Source organism: Bison bison, unplaced genomic scaffold, assembly GCF_000754665.1.
Source record: "Bison bison bison isolate TAMUID 2011002044 unplaced genomic scaffold, Bison_UMD1.0 scf7180017864330, whole genome shotgun sequence".
Taxonomy (NCBI): domain Eukaryota; kingdom Metazoa; phylum Chordata; class Mammalia; order Artiodactyla; family Bovidae; genus Bison; species Bison bison.
In genome coordinates, this window is record NW_011494902.1 from 3,853,460 (window position 1) to 3,874,103 (window position 20,644).

At 41.3% G+C, this 20,644-nt stretch overlaps 1 protein-coding gene across 3 annotated transcripts in view; it reads right to left on the reverse strand.

Moving 5' to 3' along the window:
• Nucleotides 1-20,644, reverse strand: part of ZRANB3 (zinc finger, RAN-binding domain containing 3) — a 304,927-nt gene that overhangs the window by 24,174 nt on the left and 260,109 nt on the right. For all 3 annotated transcript variants that reach the window (XM_010853654.1, XM_010853653.1, XM_010853656.1), the window contains 3 exons: nucleotides 8,219-8,624; nucleotides 5,022-5,216; nucleotides 1,039-1,121 (listed from right to left, as the gene is read on the reverse strand). In XM_010853654.1, coding sequence (XP_010851956.1) covers nucleotides 1,039-1,121; nucleotides 5,022-5,216; nucleotides 8,219-8,624 — 684 coding nt within the window. The remainder of the gene's footprint in view (nucleotides 1-1,038; nucleotides 1,122-5,021; nucleotides 5,217-8,218; nucleotides 8,625-20,644) is intronic.

Sequence of the window (20,644 nt, forward strand, 5' to 3'; positions counted from 1 at the left end):
TCAGTAGTTGTGCAGCACAGGCTTAGCTGCCCCACGGCATGCGGGATCTTCCTGGCCCATGGATTGAACCCGTGTCCCCTGCATTGGCAGACGGATTCTCATCCACTGCACCACCAGGTAAGCCCTGTTACTGCTAGTTTCACGTGGATAAATATTTTAAAGTGTTTCTATTTTAATTTCACAAGAGATATAACCCACATGGGGTTTCCCTGGTGGCTCAGTGGTAAAGAATCTATCTACCAATTCAGGAGACATGGGTTCCATCCCTAGGTTAGGAAGATTCCCTGGAGAAGGAAATGGTAACCCACTCCAGTATTCTTGCCGTAAAATCCCATGGACCAGAAGCCTGGTGGGCTATGGCCCATGGGGTTGCAAAAGGTCTTTGGGTCCCCAACAAATTTTAGGAGTGCTAAGAGGTCCTGTGACTGAAAATTTTGAGCACTGCTAACTCAGGCCATGAGCAGTCATATTATTAAAGCTTCCTAGAGTTACTCAACCCACTCCAGTGTTCTTGCCTGGAGAATCCCAGGGACGGCAGAGCCTGGTGGGCTGCTGTCTATGGGGTCACACAGAGTCGGACACGACTGAAGCGACTTAGCAGCAGTAGCAGAGTTACTCAGCATGTGTAGGCAGGCTTAGGCTTCTGTGAGGATCCTACTGCTGCTGTTGCTGCAGGATCAGTGCAGGAGGCGACTCGGAGTGAGAGTTCACCAGGGCCAGGCACTGTGCTAATGGCCTCCCAGGGGTTAGCTTATTTTGTCCTGGCAATGACCACTCCATATTTTACAGCTGAGGAAACAGGCACAAGATTCCACAGTCAGTAACAGATCTGAACCTAGGCACCCTGGCCCTAGAGTCTGCACTCTAACTACGAAGCTGTTTGCCGCTCTTTGTCTTTAGATTTAACAGAGGAATCTGAAAATTAGCTTTAAGTAGGAAAAGAACTCACTACCCATTTCACTGCTAATAAAATTATCTCCATTGGAACATTAAAAAAGGAAGCCTTGGGTATGTTTCCAGAATCCACATGATGCCTACCTTAGTATAGACGTGAATCCGGTCAGTATTCTTACTTGCACAAAACATCAGGGTATCATACACTGGCCAGTTCTTCAACTGTTCTAATGAAGAAGATAAAAAAGAACCTGAAGGCATATCTACCCTCTACCCAGAACAGCTTACTTTAATCCTATGTGGGTTAGGATAATGAAAGAGTTTTATCAAATATATCAGCACACTGAACAAAGAACATGTACCTGGGCATGAAATAAACATGGCAGGTGATCTAAGAGCATACTGGTTTATATGGTAACCAGTTGCTTTGGAACTTTTGCTAATGACCCAACAAGAAAAAAAAAAAACGAAATTCAGCATTTGCTTTATAAAAGATAAGCATTAGGCATAAGGGAGAATTTCTTACCCTGAAAGAGTCCCTATCAGTCTTGAAAGAGTCTAGAATCTATTCCTATTGCTACAGAGGGTTTAAGTTGAGACCGAATGAACACCATTTTGATTATCCGCAGCAAGACTACCATGTCGAGGGCTACTTAAATGACTGATGCCTTATGGCCTGGTGCCTCACATTCACAAAAGGAGATGAGTGAACAAGACGTCTTTCTCATCGTCTCTGTTTATTTTTTTCTCAGTCCTACTGACCAATATATTCTGTGGAAAGGATAGGGTTATCCAAGCAGATCTAAATAATAATTAGTTAGCACTTATCAAGCACTAACAATGAGCCCGGTACTGGTCTAAGTACTTATATTAACACCTCTCAGAAACAAGTTGTGCGTCTTACAGAGGAGGGAAGCAAGGCACATCAGTCTGCCCAAGGCCACTGGTAACAGAGTCCAGTAATCTGGCTCCAGAGCCTATGCTCTTAACTTCTGCCATGGTTCCTCAGTGACCCTTTCAAGTATTTTTCCAGATATACAAGTCTATGATTTATTTGCAGTATCATCTATTTGAATATTTCTAATCGAGACATCAGTCACTTTACAAACTTAGACTGTGGATTATCCCCATATTTCATAAATTCAAAAATGCATGCTTTCCCCACACTTGAATATCTCTGAAATTGGCATGTCTTCCAGTCAACAGCCTTGGCATTTTACAACTATGCTTGGCCAGGTGACAGCTGTAAGGTAGTTTTCACTGCCTGGGCATGAGCTTAGTCATAACTACAACACCGTTTTCACTTCGACACTACGCTTGAGATATATGCATTGTCATTTCTGAGTGTTGATTTTGATTACCTTCAAAATGTCTTCAAAATGTTTTACTGTGGTTTGGGATTTAAATGAAAAGTTATCATGTACACCAAAAACTTGCATACAGGATGAGAAAGCATAAATTTGTTATTAAAGAAGCAAACATGCATCGCTGCAGGGATAACCAGTTACTGTGTCATAGCGAAACCGGCAGTTTGTTTCTTTATTTTGGCTGTGCGTCTTCATTGCTGAGCAAGCTTCTCTCTAGTTTTGGCAACTGGGGGCTACGTTCTAGTTGCAGTGCTCAGGCTTCTTATTGGGTTGACTTCTCCTGTGTGGAGCACAGGCTCTAGTCTATGGGCTCAATAGTTGTGGCACAAGGGCTTAGTTGCCCCAGGGCACGTGGAATATTCCCAGACTGGAGATTTAACTTGTGTCCTCTGCATTGGCAGGTGGATTGCTATCCACTACACCACCAGGGAAGTCCCATCTTTTTCTTTCTTAATGTACATAAAGTAAGTGCCTACCATAATCACTGTCTCCAGATTTGAAGAACTGTGGTTAATGCTTAAAGATCAGAAGTCACTCTTTGATAAAAAGCCTTATGAGAACAACTCCAAATCAGCTGATGTTTTTTGGTAACTACTAGTTACATCAGGGAATGTATTTTTCATTTTTTTCATGTAGTATAATTTAATGGTTCCAAACACCAGATAGCATCTTATGAAGATACGGCCTTCCTTCCAGACCCTTAGAATTCCAGTTAGAATGAAGCTGCAATTCCAGAGTGGTATACGTCACTCTGGTTCTAAAAGAGCATATGTGGGTAGAAGCATCTTACTACAATGTCCCTTCTCTTTCTTGTTTTTTAAGGAAATCCATGTCAGTGGGAAGATGTGAAGAATTACACTTTTGCAGCCCAGTGATCTGAGAAGTAAAGAGAGAAAAAAAGAAGAGGGAATAGGTGTAGGGGAAAATACCAGCATTGTTTACTGGATGAGGCCAATGCAAATTTCACCAGCAGAATAGAATTCCTAAAAGTCTAGTGATTTTCGAAAAGAATGTGTAGGTAAAGCTAACATACGTCTTCATCAAGGGACCAATTTGTAACTAACAAGCATTTCCTTGCTGTAGATGGAGAGTCTCATGGCCCAGCTGACAACAACTGCCAGTCGCTGATTCTGGGTCTGACGTTTTGTTCACTGACCTGGACACTGTCCGAGAGCAATGGTTTCATCCTCAATGGGGGCACTGTCAGAGTACACACAAGGGAACTAGAGACAAGACGCCTGAGTCCAGATTGTCTACTTAAAGGCTGCTAAAATTAACAGACCTGAACAGAATCTATTGTGAGATAGTTTTGGGAAGACCTTGAGGAATTAGAGGAAAGGAAAGCTGAGCACAGAAGGAAGATGCCTAGAGTTTAGAAATACTTAATAAACATTTCATTTTAGAGCTATGAATTCAACATGGAATTATATCTATGTTTAACTTCCCTGGTGGCTCAGACAGTAATGAATCTGCCTGCCGATGGGAAGAGCCCTGGGGGAAGGGAATGGCACCCCACTCCAGTATTCTTGCCTGGAGAATTCCATGGACAGAGGAGCCTGGTGGGCTACAGTCCATGGGGTTGCAAAGAGTTGGATACGATTGAGTGACTAACACTTGTATCTTTTTAGAGCTAGGAATCCAACTCTAAACTATATCTATGTTTAACAGCAACTAACTTAAAAACTTTGACAATCCATCCTGAACACTTTGGGGTTGTTATAATGAAACATCAACCTGTTGGTTACTATGGTCACAAACTGAGTAACAAAGAAAATAACCCCACAGTACTCACAATCTTTTGCCAGCTGGCCCATAAAGATTGTGATGGATGACATACAGGCTGGTATTTGCCAACCACTGCAGCCATAAATAATGAATGGAATCAAGGAAAGAAGTAAATAAACCTGAGACACTACATGGTTGGTTGGTCATGATTCACATAGTCTTGAAATTATGTTCCTTAAAAACATTTTACTTAAAAAAACAACAACCCTCAAAACTCAAAATATAAAATATGCTGATTAATTGTAGCCACTTAAAAGAAATTCATGTGTATGGGTTCATGGTGGTACAGTGGTTTAGAATCCGACTGCTAGTACAGGGGACACAGGTTCGCTCCCTAGTCTGGGAAGATCCCAGATGCCGCAGAGCAATTAAGCCCGTGCACCACACTACTGAGCCTGTACCCTTGAGCCTGCGCACTGCAACTACTGTGCCCATGTGTTACAGCCTGTTCTCCACAGCAAGAGAAGCCACCGCAACAAGAAGCCTGCACACCACAGTGGAGAGAGGCCCCAGCTTGCTGCAACTAGAGAAAGCCCACATGCACCAACAAAGACCCAGTGCAACCAAAAATAATAAAAAATAAAAGAAATTCACTTGTAAAGGATGAATGATCTCCTAAGTGGCTGTCAATCATCTGTCAATCTTAAAGCAATCCATGGTGTCCAAAAGAACCCCCAAATATCAAAACCATGCTCTCACTGCAAGAATGGGCCGAGCTTGGTGGAAGCTGGGCAACAGGCCGGAGACAGCACATGTAGCCCATATGAGTTTAGCTCTCTCTGTAACATCTGAATGCCAACAGCTCTGCTTTTCTAGCCATCTGGTGTTTATGTATGTAGTTACAAATGGTTGGTATTTTTAATATAAAAGGGAATACAAGGAACCTGGAACAAGGTAGTAATCGCAAACCTATTAACAGTGTTCCACGTCTAAGCATATGGTTATTACTTGGATCCTGGAAATGGAAAGACTTACCATCACCTGGCTGGGGGGTGAGTCTGTCTTCACTCTCAGTTGTTGAAATTTCTTCCTTGCTCTTAGCTAATGGTTCAGGTGTTGAATGTGCCAGGACTTGTTTCTCCCCGTCAGAACTAGTCTGAATTTTTTTGGAGGTGTCCTGAGAATCATCTTTCTCGTTTTTGTTTTTATTCTGTGTCTGGCTGAGGCTATCTATTTGTGGAACAAATTTGTACAACAAACAAAATAATTCATGAAAAACAAATAATTTACACTTATATTTAGCTAAAGTCGTTGTGTACCCTAAAGCCAGTACAGAAAGTAGAGTTTAAAAATGTCACAGCTAAGTTGTACAAAAAGAAACAAAGTCAGCAACATCTGTTCATTCTTTCTAAATATTTATTGGGGATCACCAAGTACCACTCTAGGTGCTGGAAAGGCAGAGGGAACAAGTCAGAAAGGTCCCTGCTTCCTAGAGATTCCATTCCAAAGGCAGAGATAAACAGGCAAACAGATAGGATCTTTTTTGCTAAAGAGAATACATGAGTTAGAGGATGGGGTGGGAGGCTCCCTGGAGCTGAGAGCTGCTCAGGGATCTGGGAAGCCTGGCCCCAGGGGGCCTGTATTCTTGACTTAGAGCCTTAGTGTCACTGGAAGCCATTAAAGGGTTGTAAGCACAGGAATGTAATGATCTAAGTTTTTAAAGGCTCCCTCCATCTGCTGTGGAGAGAAGGACCAGCCTCAGGGAGGCTTCAGAGAGATGCTGGTGGCTTCCAGTGTGATGGTAGCAATGAAGATGTAGTGACTGGAATCAAGGCACTTTGTAAAGGTTACACTAGCGGAACTTCATGAAGATGGGAGGACAGGGAAAAATCAAAGATGCTGCCTCCAGGTTTTTAGCACAAAGTAGGGAAGACGGGGGAAGAGAAGCTTTGGTGTTAGATGTAGTGACTGTAAATCAAGAATTCCATTTTGGACATGTTAAACTTGAGGTACCCTTTAGACATCCAGGTGGAGATGTTATGTAGGTCACTGCATACATCCAGTCTGGAATTCAAATGAGAGATACAAATCTGGGAGTATGAAGTATAAGATGCAGAGGATAAGCAATAGATGTTAAGAACAAAGCACAAGAGAAATGTTACATACTGACAACTCTAGTGATCAATGCTTTTGAATCGTGGTGCTGGAGAAGACTCTTGAGAGTCCCTTGGCCAGCAAGGAGATGAAACTAGTAAATCCTAAAGGAAATCAACCCTGAATATTCATTGGAAGGACTGATGCTGAAGCTAAAGCTCCAATACTTTGGCCACCTGATGAGAAGAGCCAACTCACTGGAAAAGATCCTCATGCTGGGGAAGATCGAAGGCAAAAGGAGAAGGGGATGACAAAGGGTGAGATGGTTGGATGCCATCACTGACTCAATGGACATGAACCTGATCAAACTCTGGGAGACCATGAAGGACAGGGAAGCCTGGCATGCTGCAGTCCATGAGGTCACAAAGACTCAGGCATGACTTGGTGACTGAACAACAGCAAGTATCCAATGTAAGCAAATTAATGTACTAGCTAACGTACTAGAGACCACTAGTTAACAGCTTTATAAGACTTTCCAGTCCTGTATCCTAATATTGCTCGTTTAATGTTTTGAATTCACTGTTTCCTCAAAGTGTTATGTGGCAGGTATTGATTTTAAAATTTAGATGAATTGGAATTCTGCTTTTTAATACTTTGGGGATGCATCCAAATCAAGGTTGGAAATGATTATGTTAAACTGTAGTATTATTAATCTAATAATTATGACTACCAGATATGGTAATATCACTGTTACTTGGAATATGTATTGTTCTTATATCAGATTGTTTCATATTCACAAAAGGTGTTTTGTTTTTTTAGACTGCTTGACAGTTTGCTTATTAAATCATGGTTCTAGAAATCTTCATTGTTGCTCTTGGTATCATAAAGAAAAATCAGAACTTATAAAACCCTATTAAACCATGATTTTTATTGCTCAGTCATTCAATTTATAGACTTTGTGTGAACTAATATTATTTTGTAGTCATGAGATACTTTATTTTTATTGCCTGTAGCAGTTGGAAATTGAATGAGATAATGCAAATTGTGGGAGATATTATATGGGATAAGCTTGTGGCTCCAATTTAGTTCATAGACAACAGGTGTCCACGTTACAAATATAATCACCCAGATGGCAGACTTGTCAGTTTTGGGAGGAACACCCAGAATCAAAGGAGGAAAGACTCAGCTACTGATTACATTTTCTTTCAGATCAAAATTAAGGCAGAGGAGAGCAAGGCAAGCAGGAAGGAACTGCAGCATTAGAGCTGCTATCTTTGCTGAGACTCTGTTAATGTCAAGACTCTGGAGAATTCACATATGATGGGAAAGTGTGTATAATCATTACACACTTTGATAAGATTTTATTTATAATTTCTTCTAGTTTCCAAAACCATACACTTGGCATTTTTAGTGACCATAAAAATGGTCTCTAAAACTGGAAAAAAAGGAATACTGATGATGATTTTCTTAAGACAACCACAGTTGTTAACAGTCACTTCAAAAATAAAACACCAGCAAGCATATCATATCACGCAAGCAAAACATACTCTGAGGTATGTTTATGATTTCTTTTAAATAGCATGTTTTAGAAAAGAATAAACTCATAAAACAGACGTGAGATTTGGTTTTTAAAAGAAGATCAAGAGAGGAATTTTTATGATTTTTCATGGGAGAAACATGGCACAATAAATATTTCAGTAGGCGAAGAAGCTACACTGGATTCATTCTGCTATTTAAACAAAATAATCTACAATTTCTTTAAAAACAAGTATATTCTACAGAGGAAAGAAAACAGCAGGTCTATGGCTATAAGGCATATTTGCTGCCATAGCAACAGAGCTTCTATTCCTGCCCACTGAATCCACGTCCTGCTGGCATTAATCAGAAATGTCCATTTGTGCCAAATTAATGCCATGTCACAGACGCTGGGGGATATATATTCTTGACAGAACTGGGAGCTTTTCACATTCCACAAGGGGATAAATTCACAGTCTTCACTGTGGAAGCTCTTCCTCCAGCTTAAACACTGAAGTTGGAACCCAGTCATGGATCTCTGATGACAGCAGTTGTCTCTAAACACACAGGTTATCTGAAGACACCACTGCTACCCGCCTCACGGTCGCCCTCCATGTACTCACCAGCGCCGCCCCGTGGATTCTCACACATTTCACAGTAAGGTAACACTGAGTTATTGATGTAGGTGCAGAAAGCACACTGCCAGCCCTCACCACAAAAGGCTGGGGTAGTGGCCTGGGCCTTGGCCTTGCAGATCCCGAACGTGAGCAGAGCTTCGGCCTGCCCAGGCCGGCATGGCTGCTCCTCAGGGGGCCTGCAAGGGTCATCGATGGCGACCGATTTCAGTTTTTTAGCTTCAGGTTCAAGATCACTTTCATCACCTCTGGTGGCTGTTTTTACAGGGTCTGCTGGCACTATAGTATTTTTCTCCTGGGATACCCTTGATTCATCACAGGAGGTCTCCAACTGTCTTTTCTTAGCGTTTGGTAAAAAGAATGATCGAATATCACGCTGTTTTTCTTTTTCAAACTAGGAAAAAACAAAGTTATTAAATTAAGAGGCTATTGAGTGTGTTCTTCCTAAATGAAATAGCTTAACAAACTTGTCATTAACGATATTCCTCTATCTTTTGAATACCCTATTGGAAATGAATTCAACCCTGTGATGACTCTTCATATATACATACGTGTAGAATACCACTATTGTCTCCATGTACTTTGTGTCTAACTTTTTTTTTAGCACTTACAACGTGTGAAGCATTTTATGTATATCAACTCATTTAATCTTCATGCTAGCTCTGTGAGGCAGGTAGTATTACTCTTCCCAAATTTCAAATGACAACACTAAAGCATTAGAGAAGTTAGGTCACTTGGCTATTGCTATTGCTAAGTCACTTCAGTCGTGTCCGACTGTGTGTGACCCCACAGACGGCAGCCCACCAGGCTTCCCCATCCCTGGGATTCTCCAGGCAAGAACACTGGAGTGGGTTGCCATTTCCTTCTCCAATGCAGGAAAGTGAAAGTGAAGTCGCTCAGTCATGTCCGACCCTCAGCGACCCCATGGACTGCAGCCTTCCAGGCTCCTCCAACCATGGGATTTTCCAGGCAAGAGTACTGGAGTGGGGTGCCATTGCCTTCTCCGCACTTGGCTATAGAAGTCATATAATAAAAATGTACTTTGGCCTCTAGATATATGTCAGGGAAAGGAAGCAATTGTGTGTTTAAATATTTCAGGTCAATAAAGACTTGAAAAATGTTTTCATGCCCAAACTATAAACACAAACAATGTTCATAAACAATATATTTTTCATATTAAAATAGTTTCCTGACTAAGGAATATTTTCAAATAGCAGTAAAGATATGAATTAGAACAGTTTCTTTAATAGAGATAGTTTAATAATTATCTTGTTCCTAAGAAACAGATTTCTCTTTTCTAAAAGCAGCAACTTCATGATCTCATGTTTTCCATCTTCTTTTCAACATGTAAATTTCAACCTCCTAATTAAGAGAAAGGATAACAGCCATTTCCACAGCTGATTAGCCAGCAGTTAAGGTAAATTAAAGGAGTTAATTTTAGAGAAGTCCTGCTAAGGCCTGAACTGGGTACATGGTGGACACACGCTGTGGCAGACTGCACAAAAATGGCCAATTCTTATCCCGTTTAACACACTTGTCTCTCAATGTCACACTGACACACCTACATTTAGAGGTGGGGTCTGTGTTCCTTTCCCTAGAACCTGGGTGGACCTTTGTAACGGTGTCAGTCAGCAGAATGCCATGAAAGCACCGCTGTGTGACTTCTGAGGCTCAGTCATTGAGGCTGATAGGGCTTCTGGCACTCTCCCCTTCTCCTTATCTTTCGGGAGGGACACTAGCCTTTGGAACACAGCCACCGTGTTGTGGGGAAGCCCAGGCCACACTGGAGAAACCACGTATGGGCATTCAACTCTTCAGCCGCACATGGGCCCCCCAGTGACGGTCAGCATCAGCTGTCAGACACGTGAGTGAAGAAGCTTTCAGATTCCAGCTCCCAGTCTTGGGATCGATCAGCAAAGGCCCCACTTCTCAGGCAGCAGACATGTCATCTCCATTGTACCCAGGCTGGATTCTTTATCCACAGAAACCATGAGAAAAAATACACAGCTATTGTGGTTTCAAGGCACTAAGTTTTGGGGTAAATTGTTATGCCACAATAGATTACAGATACTATAGTGACATGCAAATGTTGCAAAGAGAAAGTTTACATAATAAATCTTATCTGTATTCTTTAGTAGTGCTGAATAAGAAAGATTTTAGCAAATTAATCAAGACAGAAGGAATAGTGGTTACTGGGAGCTGTGAGAAAGGGAAAAATAGAGTTATTGCTAAATGGTTATGGAGTCTCTGTATGGGGTTTGAAAATAGTGGTGTCAGTTGCACAACACCATTAATATAATACACGTCATTGAATTATACACTTAAAATAGTTACGATGGCAAACTTTATAATAATGTACATAATCACAAGTATTTTAATTTCTAAAAAAGGAAAAAAGGTAGGAAGAGAAGAAAGAATACTTATGTTGTTCCTATATTGGAATAATTAAAACATATATTTTAGGAAAAAAGTCCTCCTCAGTAACGTACAACTTTGATTTTGTATGACTACTATTTATATACTCATATACTATTGCAATGGCACCCCACTCCAGTACTCTTGCCTGGAAAATCCCATGGACGGAGGAGCCTGGTAGGCTGCAGTCCATGGGGTCGTGAAGAGTCAGACACGACTGAGCGACTTCACTTTCACTTTTCACTTTCATGCATTGGAGAAGGAAATGGCAACCCACTCCAGTGTTCTTGCCTGGAGAACCCCAGGGACGGTGGAGCCTGGTGGGCTGCCGTCTATGGGGTCGCACAGAGTCGGACACGACTGAAGCGACTTAGCAGCAGCATACTATTACAAAGTTATCTAGAAAGTTGTGGAAGTTACAGAATTTAGACAAAAATATAAAGAATGAAATCAACCATGAGACAAGATTTTTAAAACCACGCACAAGAGAAATTCTAAGAAAAGGGTGGAGGAAAGCAAGGAGATTATCAGACTCATGGAGTTTGGTGTTAAAAAGGTAACAAAGAAACAAATATAGTTATACATGTAAAGAGAATGTTCTATTTCATACAACAGCACTGCAGAGAACTCCTTGAACTTTGAAAATACTGGCAAATATTCAGCAAATGTGAACAAATTCTACCAGCTATTTCTAGTTAAACAACAATGATTTTACAAGAGAGGTTAACTTTCTGAGTCCTTGTACATGTCTCAAAATGACCTGATTTTGCCCTAACTCTTAGTAGTTTTGCTGGGCAAACAATTCTCAAAAATCTTTAAAGAAATTGCTTGATTTCTTCCAACATCTGATGATACTGACAATGTTCCTTTGTAGTTGCAAACTCTTTCTTCATTTTATAGAGGCTTTTGGAACCTTCTTTTCATCCCTGGTATTCTAAAATTTCACAATGACCTAAGTCTACATACTCTATCTGTGTCATCTGTATCTATATGATTTCTGCTCAGCACCTAGGATACCCTATTAATTTTGTATAGTATTGATCATCTCTAGTTCTTGGACATTTCTATTCTTTTTTGATAGTTTCTCCCTCTTCATTTTCTCACTTCTGCTTTTCTGGAATTCCTGTTAGCAGAATGTTGGACCTGGACATTTACGTCATCTTTTACTTTCATATTTTCCTTCTTTGTGTCTTTTTACCCTCTAAATGGGTTTAGCTATTTTATCTTTCAATGCTTCCATAAAATTAGTTTGGCAGTCATATTTTTAACATGTAAAATTTCCTTCTTGTTCCTTTTTCATAGTATTTTGATTTTATTTGTATGTGCAGTATCATCTCAAATCTGAAGATACAAATTAGTTTTTTAAAGTTATCTCCAGGATCAATTTTTGTACTAGTTTATTTTGTTCAGCTTTTCCACACCACAGATTTCCTTCTCAAATGTCCGATGACCTCACACAGAAGAACGATGGAATAGGAGGGCTGCCTGGGAAATCAGGACACATGGGCTACTGACTGAACGGGAGGGGTGCGGAAGATGGAAGGGACTGGAGTGCTCCTCAGACTCCTAAGTTTCTGACTTCTGACACTGTATGGATGACATTTTGAATTATCATAACAGAGAATATAGGAAGATAAATGGGCTTATTATTGTCTCATTATCTTAGAATAGAAGGCAAAAAGAGAAGAGATAAGGAAATAGAAGTTTACTTTTAGATATGTATGAGGACTGGTGGGTGCCAGGGTGGTGAATTCCAGGAAGCAGGTCCACAGTTGAAGGGAAAGAAACATCTGGATGCCTGTGTGGGAACCAGTGACAAGCAGAGGTGGTTCCAGTCAGAGGCCTGGATGTCACGAACAGAGGGAGGAGGAGGTAAGAAGTCATGGATGGAAAGCAGAGGGATGTTGAGAGTGGAATGAGGAGGAAGAGATACCAGGGAAGGAAACAGTAGGAACAGTAAGAGGGTGGAAAAGCCAGGGGATCAGTGGCTCCTGTGTTTTGGTTTCTACTCATGATCCCAAGCACCCAGAAAAACCCATGTCCTTCAGATATTTTTAATCAGATCTGGGAGATTTTCTTATATTTTTTTCCCTCTGTTTTTTATTTCTGGAATTTCTATTAGGGAAAATCTTCTGAACTGATCATTTGATTTTCTTTGCTTTTTCTCACATTTTTTTCCTACCTCTGTTGTTCTACTTTCTGTATGATTTCCTCATTATCTTCCTTTTAGTCCTTGTCAGATTATTATTTTCTGATGTTATAGTTTCACTTTCTAAGAGCTTTTCCTTGTTCTTTGATTATTCCCTTTCCTTATTCCTGTTTTGTGGGTACAATACTTTTACTTCTTGTGAACATGAATAGAAGGTTTTTTGTTTTCTTCAGTTTAGTTCAGTTCAGTCACTCAGTTCCAACCCCTGGAGGGTGAGTTGCTAATCTGAATTTTTTTCAGCCTGAGAACTTGGGACACAGTTCAGGGCTTGTGCTTCCCAGAGGTGTGCTTCTCTTGGGCCGTGTCTCCACCGGAAGCGAGCCCTGTAACCCTCTCTGCTGCTCACTTTGGGGTGAGAAGTAGGAAAACCCATTATGGCCTTGGGTTTTGGCTGGTTTCTTTCATACACCTTTTTACCAAATTTTCCTGGGGTGCTTTCAGGCACTTACAGGTCTATTAATAAAGCCAGTTCCTTTTTATTCACAAGGCTATTACCAAATGGAAGTCCCCTTTGTCAGGGACTCCCAGCTGGAGTCTGGGGTACTGAACTCCACCCTGAACTCCTAACAGTGATAGTGGTAACCGAGAAAGAAAAACTGCAGACATTTCACAGGTAATATCATCACAGTGAGGCCTGGGAGGAACTCGGCAGCAGGTGCAGGAGAAGCAGAAGGAATTGAAGCGGGCATGTAAAGGAGATTCCATAACTAGAGGCATGCAAGTAGGTAAGGGCAGGACAAATGGAAGCCACGGGAAGTGATCCAGTTTAGTCTAAAACTGAAGAGTCCATAGCAGAGGTGTCTGTGTGTGTGCTCAGTCGCGTCTGACTTTTTATGACTCCACAGACTATAGCCCACCAGGCTCCTCTGTTGAAGCCTGGCTTGGAGAATTTTGAGCATTACTTTGCTAGCATGTGAGATGAGTTCAATTGTGCAGTAGTTTGAGCATTCTTTGGCATTGCCTTTCTTTGGGATTGGAATGAAAACTGACCTTTTCCAATCCTGTGGCCACTGCTGAGTTTTCCAGATTTGCTGGCACATTGAGTTTTCTTCAGCTCATTACAATGTTTCTGCTTCTTTTCTATCCTTTTTTTGTTTTACATACTAGTCCTCACATATTTTGGTTTCTGCTTTGCCCATGAGAGGATTTCTTCCAAACCTGGTGACCTTCACTGTCTTTTCACAGTTTTTTTTAAACTTTTTATTTCATATTGGAGTATAGCTGATCAACAATGTTGTGATAGGTTCAGGTTGAAAGCAAAAGGATTCAGAAATACATATACATGTATCCATTCTCCCTCAAATCCCCTCTCATGCAAGCTGCCACTTAACACTGAACAGAGTTCCCTGTGCTATACAGTAGGTCCTTGCTGGTTACCCATTTTACATATAGCAGTGTGTCAGTTTGGGATTGACATGTTCCCAACGGAGTTGTTTTTTTTTTTTTTTAATAAATTAATTAATTTATTTTAGTTCAGTTCAGTTTAGTCATGTCCGACTCTTTGCGACCCCATGAACTGCAGCACGTCAGGCCTCCCTGTCCATCACCAACTCCCAGAGTTCACCCAAACCCATGCCCATTGAGTCAGTGATGCCATCCAACTATCTCATCCTCTGTCATCCCCTTCTCCTCCTGCCTTCAATTTTTCCCAGTGTCAGGGTCTTTTCCAATAAATCAGCTCTTTGCATCAGGTAGCCAAAATACTGGAGTTTCAGCTTCAACATCAGTCCTTTCAATGAACACCTGGGACTGATCTCCTTTAGGATGGACTGGTTGAATCTGCTTGCTGTCCAAGGGACTCTCAAGAGTCTTCTCCAACACCACAGTTTCAAAAGCATCAATTCTTTGTACATCTTTCTTTATACTCCAACTCTCACATCCATACATGACTAATGGAAAAACCATAGCCTTGACTAGACAGACATTTGTTGACAAAGTAATGTCTCTGCTTTTTAATATGCTGTCTAGGTTGGTCATAACTTTCCTTCCAAGGAGTAAGTGTCTTTTAATTTCATGGCTGCAATCACCATCTGCAGTGATTCTGGAGCCCCCCAAAATAAAGTCAGCCAGTGTTTCCCCATCTGTTTACCATGAAGTGATAGGAGGCTAATTACTTTACAATATTGAAGTGGTTTTGCCATACATTGACATAAATCAGCCATGGGTTGTACATGTGTTTCCCATCCTGAACCCCCCTCCCACCTTCCTCCCCATCCCATCCCTCAGGGTCACCCCAGTGCACCAGCCCTGAGCACCCTGTCTCATGCATCGAGCCTGGACTGACAATTTGCTTCACATATGATAATATACATGTTTCAATGCTATTCTCGCAAATCATCCCACCCTCGCATTTTCCCACTGAGTCCAAAAGACTGTTCTATACGTCTGTGTCTCTTTTGCTGTCTCGCATATCGGGTCATCATTACCATCTTTCTAAATTGCATATTTATGCGTTAGTACACTGTATTGGTGTTTTTCTTTCTGACCTACTTCACTCTTTATAATAGGCTCCTGTTTCATCCACCTCATTAGAATTGATTCAAATGCATTCTTTTTAATGGCTGAGTAATATTCCATTGTGTATATGTACCACAGCTTTCTTATCCATTCGTCTGCTGATGGACATCTAGGTTGCTTCCATGTCCTGGCTTGTCTATTCACATTTAAAAATAAGACATTAAAATGCCAATGTAAGCTCCAAGTGGGGGACCTCACTAAAGGTCATTGGTGACTGCTAGTCCGGGGATTCCTTTCAGGCTCCACAGCCTTTTCTTGGTCCAGTCAGTTTATCCAGAAAGGAGTCCTCCAATCTCCTGCCTGGAGGATATAGCACTAGCTAACCAGTGACCTGGAAGTTGATCAGAAGTGAAGTGATCAAGAACAGGGTGCTAAGGATTTCACCACTGATTAAGGAGTCTTCCAGTTAATGTGTTTGTTTTCAATTTACTGTCTTACCCCACTCCCTCAACTGGTTCTTCTCTTACATCTTAAAAGAGGAACAAATAAAATAGCTAAATAAATGAATAAAATGTCAAAAACAAAGACTACAAAAGATAAAATATACAAAGCAGGGCACTGTCATCTCCACTGAATAATGTTTAATAACACCAGCATCTTTTGTCTCCTTCTACATTTCAAAGAATTTGATTCCAGTTGTTTAAAACATTTTAAGCTCCCCACCAAAAGATAAAACAAAAGATTATTTCAGATTTGTTTATAAAAGAACAATACAAAACAGAAACGTAAGAAATCTTTCATTAAAAAGTATTCTCGGAGGTGGTTGTAAGATGGTGGAGGAATAGGACAGGGAGACCACTTTCTCCCCCACAAATTCATCAGAAGAACATTTAGACGCTGAGTAAATTCCACAAAACAACTTCTGAATGCCGGCAGAGGACATCAGGCACCCAGAAAAGCAGCCCATTGTCTTCAAAAGGAGGTAGGAAAAAATATAAAAGACAAAAAAAGAGACAAAAGAGGTAGGGACAGAGCTCCATCCTGGGAAGGGAGTCTTAAAAAGAGAGAAGTTTCCAAACACCAGGAAACACTCTCACTGTCGAGTCTGTGGCGAGCCTTGGAAGCACAGAGGGCAACATAACAGGGAGGAAAAATAAATAAATAACTAAAACCCACAGATTACGTGCCCAATGGTAACTCCCCCAGTGGAGAAGCAGCACAGATGCCTGCACCTGCCACTAGCAAGCGGAGGCTGGACAGGGAGGTGTGGGCTGCATTGCTTAGAGTAAGGACCAGGCCTGAATGCCTGAGGGCAATCTGAGCGAACTAACTTGGGCTAGCAAACCAGACTGCAGGATAGCTACCACACGCAAAGCCCTAACCTAAGACATCACCAGGCCTGTGCACAGAACTAAGGACTGAACAGAACTAGCCAGCTACAGACCATCCCCCTCTGGTGACAGGCAGCCAGAGCCGGAAAGGGGCAATCACAGCCCCAGAGAGACATTATCTACCAACCTGCAAGCAGGCTTCTTTGCTAACTAAGACTTCTTGTGGTTCTGGACATCTGCCTGCGAAGGTGCGCTGGTTGTACACCCAGAAAACCGAGCAGCAGGGACTGGGGAGGCGTTAAGTCACAGCGACCATGCTTGCCAAACACCTCATCACCTGAGCTGCTCGGACCTGGGAAGGGCACAAAACACAGGCCCAACTGAGTCTGCATCTCTGAGGACTACCCGAGCGCCTGGACCTGAGCAGCTTAGACCTGGGAGGTGCATGCAGCCCAGGGCCGGCCTCAGACGGTTCCCGGTGGAGCAACCTAGAGCCTGAGCAGTATGGGCAGGGAGGGCACAAGCGCCATGACGGGGGCAGGCCCAGTGTGACTGAGATACTGTGAGCACACGCCAGTGTTATTTGTTTGCAGTGTCCCTCCCTCCCCACAGTGCGACTGAACAAGTGAGCCTAAAAAAAGTGTCCACCACCACCCCCCTTGTGTCAGGGCCGAAATCAGACACTGAAGAGACCAGCAAACAGAAGAAGCTAAAACAGAGGAAACCGCCTTGGAAGTGACAGGTGCAATAGATTAAAACCCTGTAGTTAGTACTGACTACATAGGAAGGGGCCTATAGATCTTGAGAAATATAAGCTGGACCAAGGAACTATCCAAAAAAGAACTGACCCCACCCTGCCCACACCACCACCAGAGAAAGTCCTAGATATATTTTTACGATCATTTTTTTTTTAATTTTTAAGTCCTCTATTACTCTTTTAATTTTCATTTTTATAACCTACTATTACTTTGCAAAAAAAAAGACCTTGTTTTTTAAAGCAAACTTCATATATATATATATTTATAATTTTTGTGACTTTTTTCTTTAATATTGAATTTTTGAAAATCCAACCTCTACTCTAGATTTTTAATCTTTGCTTTTTGTTATTTGTTATCAATTTTGTACCTTTAAGAACCCAATATTCAGTACCCATTTTTACTTGGGAGTGAGATTACTGGCTTGACTGCTCTCTCCCCCTTTGGACTCTCCTTTTTCTCCACCAGGTTGCCTCTGTCTCCTCTTTCCCCTTTCTCTTCTCTACCCAACTCTGTGAATCTCTGTGTGCTCCAGATGGTGGAGAACACTTAAGGAACTGATTACTGGCTGGATCTGTCTCTCTTCTTTTGATTCCCCCCTTTTATCCTCCTGGCCACCTCTGTCTCCTTCCTCCCTCTTCTCTTCTCTGTATAACTCTGTGAACATCTCTGAGCGGTCCAGACTGTGGAGTGCACATAAGGAAGTGATAACTGGCTAGCTTGCCCTCTCCTCTTTTGATTCCACCTCATCTCATTTGGGTCACCTCTAACTCCCTCCTCCCTCTTCTCCATGTAACTCTGTGAATCTCTCTGGGTGTCCCTCACTGTGGAGAAGCTTTTCATCTTTAACCTAGATGTTTTATCAACGGTGCTGTATAGAAGGAGAAGTCTTGAGACTACTGTAAAAATAAGACTGAAAACCAGAAGCAGGAGGCTTAAATCCAAATCCTGAGAATACCAGAGAACTGACTCCAGGGAACATTAATCAACAGGAGCTCATCAAACGCCTCCATACTTACATTGAAACCAAGGACCACCCAAGGGCCAACAAGTTCCAGAGCAAGACATACCACACAAATTCTCCAGCAACACAGGAACACAGCCCTGAGCTTCAATATACAGGCTGCCCAAAGTTACTCCAAACCCACTGACATCTCATAACACATTACTGGACACTTCATTGCACTCCAAAGAGAAGAAATCCAGCTCCACCACAAGCTTCCCTAACCAAGAAACCTTGACAAGCCACCCGTACAACCCCACCCACAGCGAGGAAACTCCACAATAAAGAGAACTCCACAAACTGCCAGAATACAGAAAGGCCACCCCAAACTCAGCAATATAAATGAGATGAAGAGATAGAGGAGTACCCAGCAGGTAAAAGAACGGGATTAATGCCCACCAAACCAAACAAAAGAGGAAGAGATAGGGAATCTACCTGATAAAGAATTCCAAATAATGATAGTGATAATGATCCAAAACCTTGAAATCAAAATGGAATCACAGATAAATAGCCTGGAGACAAGGATTGAGAAGATGCAAGAGAGGTTTAACAAGGACCTAGAAGAAATAAAAAAGAGTCAATATATAAAGTCAATATATAATATATAACGCATAATGCAATAAATGAGATCAAAAACACTCTGGAGGGAACAAATAGTAGAATAATGGAGGCAGAAGATAGGATTAGTGAAATAGAAGATAGAATGCTAGAAATAAATGAATCAGAGAAAAAAAGAAAAACAAATTAAAAGAAATGAGGACAATCTCAGAGACCTCCAGGATAGTGTTAAACGCCCCAACATTCGAATCATAGGAGTCCCAAAAAAGACGACAAGATCTTTTTTCATCTTTAACCTAGATGTTTTATCAACGGTGCTGTATAGAAGGCGAAGTCTTGAGACTACTGTAAAAATACGACTGAAAACCAGAAGACTGAAAACCAAAATCACAGGAGTCCCAAAAAAAGACCATGACAAAATACTTGAGGAGATAATAGTTGAAAACTTCCCTAAAATGGGGAAGGAAATAATCACCCAAGTCCAAGAAACCCAGAGAGTCCCAAACAGGATGAACCCAAGGTGAAACACCCCAAGACACATATTAATTAAATTAATAAAGATCAAACACAAAGAACAAATATTAAAAGCAGCAAGGGAAAAACAAATAACACACAAGGGGATTCCCATAAGGATAACAGCTGATCTTTCAATAGAAACTCTTCAGGCCAGGAGGGAATGGCAAGACATACTTCAAATGATGAAAGAAAATAACCTACAGCCCAGATTACTGTACCCAGAAAGGATCTCATTCAAATATGAAGGAGAAATCAAAAGCTTTACAGACAAGCAAAAGCTGAGACAATTCAGCACCACCAAACCAGCTCTCCAACAAATGCTAAAGGATGTTCTCTAGACAGGAAACACAAAAAGGGTGTATAAACTCAAACCCCAAAACAATAAAGTAAATGGCAACGGGATCATACTTATCAATAATTACCTTAAATATAAATGGGTTGAATGCCGCAACCAAAAGACAAAGACTGGCTGAATGGATACAAAAACAAGACCTCTATATATGTTGTCTACAGGAGACCCACCTCAAAACAGGGGACACATACAGACTGAAAGTGAAGGGCTGGAAAAAGATATTCCATGCAAATAGAGGCCAAAAGAAAGCAGGAGTAGCAATACTCATATCAGACAAAATAGACTTTAAAACAAAGGCTGTATGGAACAGTCTTATGGACTCTGTGGGAGAGGGAGAGGGTGGGAAGATTTGGGAGAATGGCATTGAAACATGTAAAATATCATGTATGAAACGAGATGCCAGTCCAGGTTCAATGCACGATACTGGATGCTTGGGGCTGGTGCACTGGGACGACCCAGAGGGATGGTATGGGGAGGGAGGAGGGAGGAGGGTTCAGGATGGGGAGCACATGTATACCTGTGATGGATTCATTTTTATATTTGGCAAAACTAATACAATTATGTAAAGTTTAAAAATAAAATAAAATTTTAAAAAAATGAAAAAGAAATAAAAACACAAAGGCTGTGAAAAGAGACAAAGAAGGACACTACATAATGATCAAAGGATCAATCCAAGAAGATATAACATAAATATATATGCACCCAACATAGGAGCACCGCAATATGTAAGACAAATGCTAACAAGTATGAAAGGGGAAATTAACAATAACACAATAATAGTGGGAGACTTTAATACCCCACTCACACCTATGGATAGA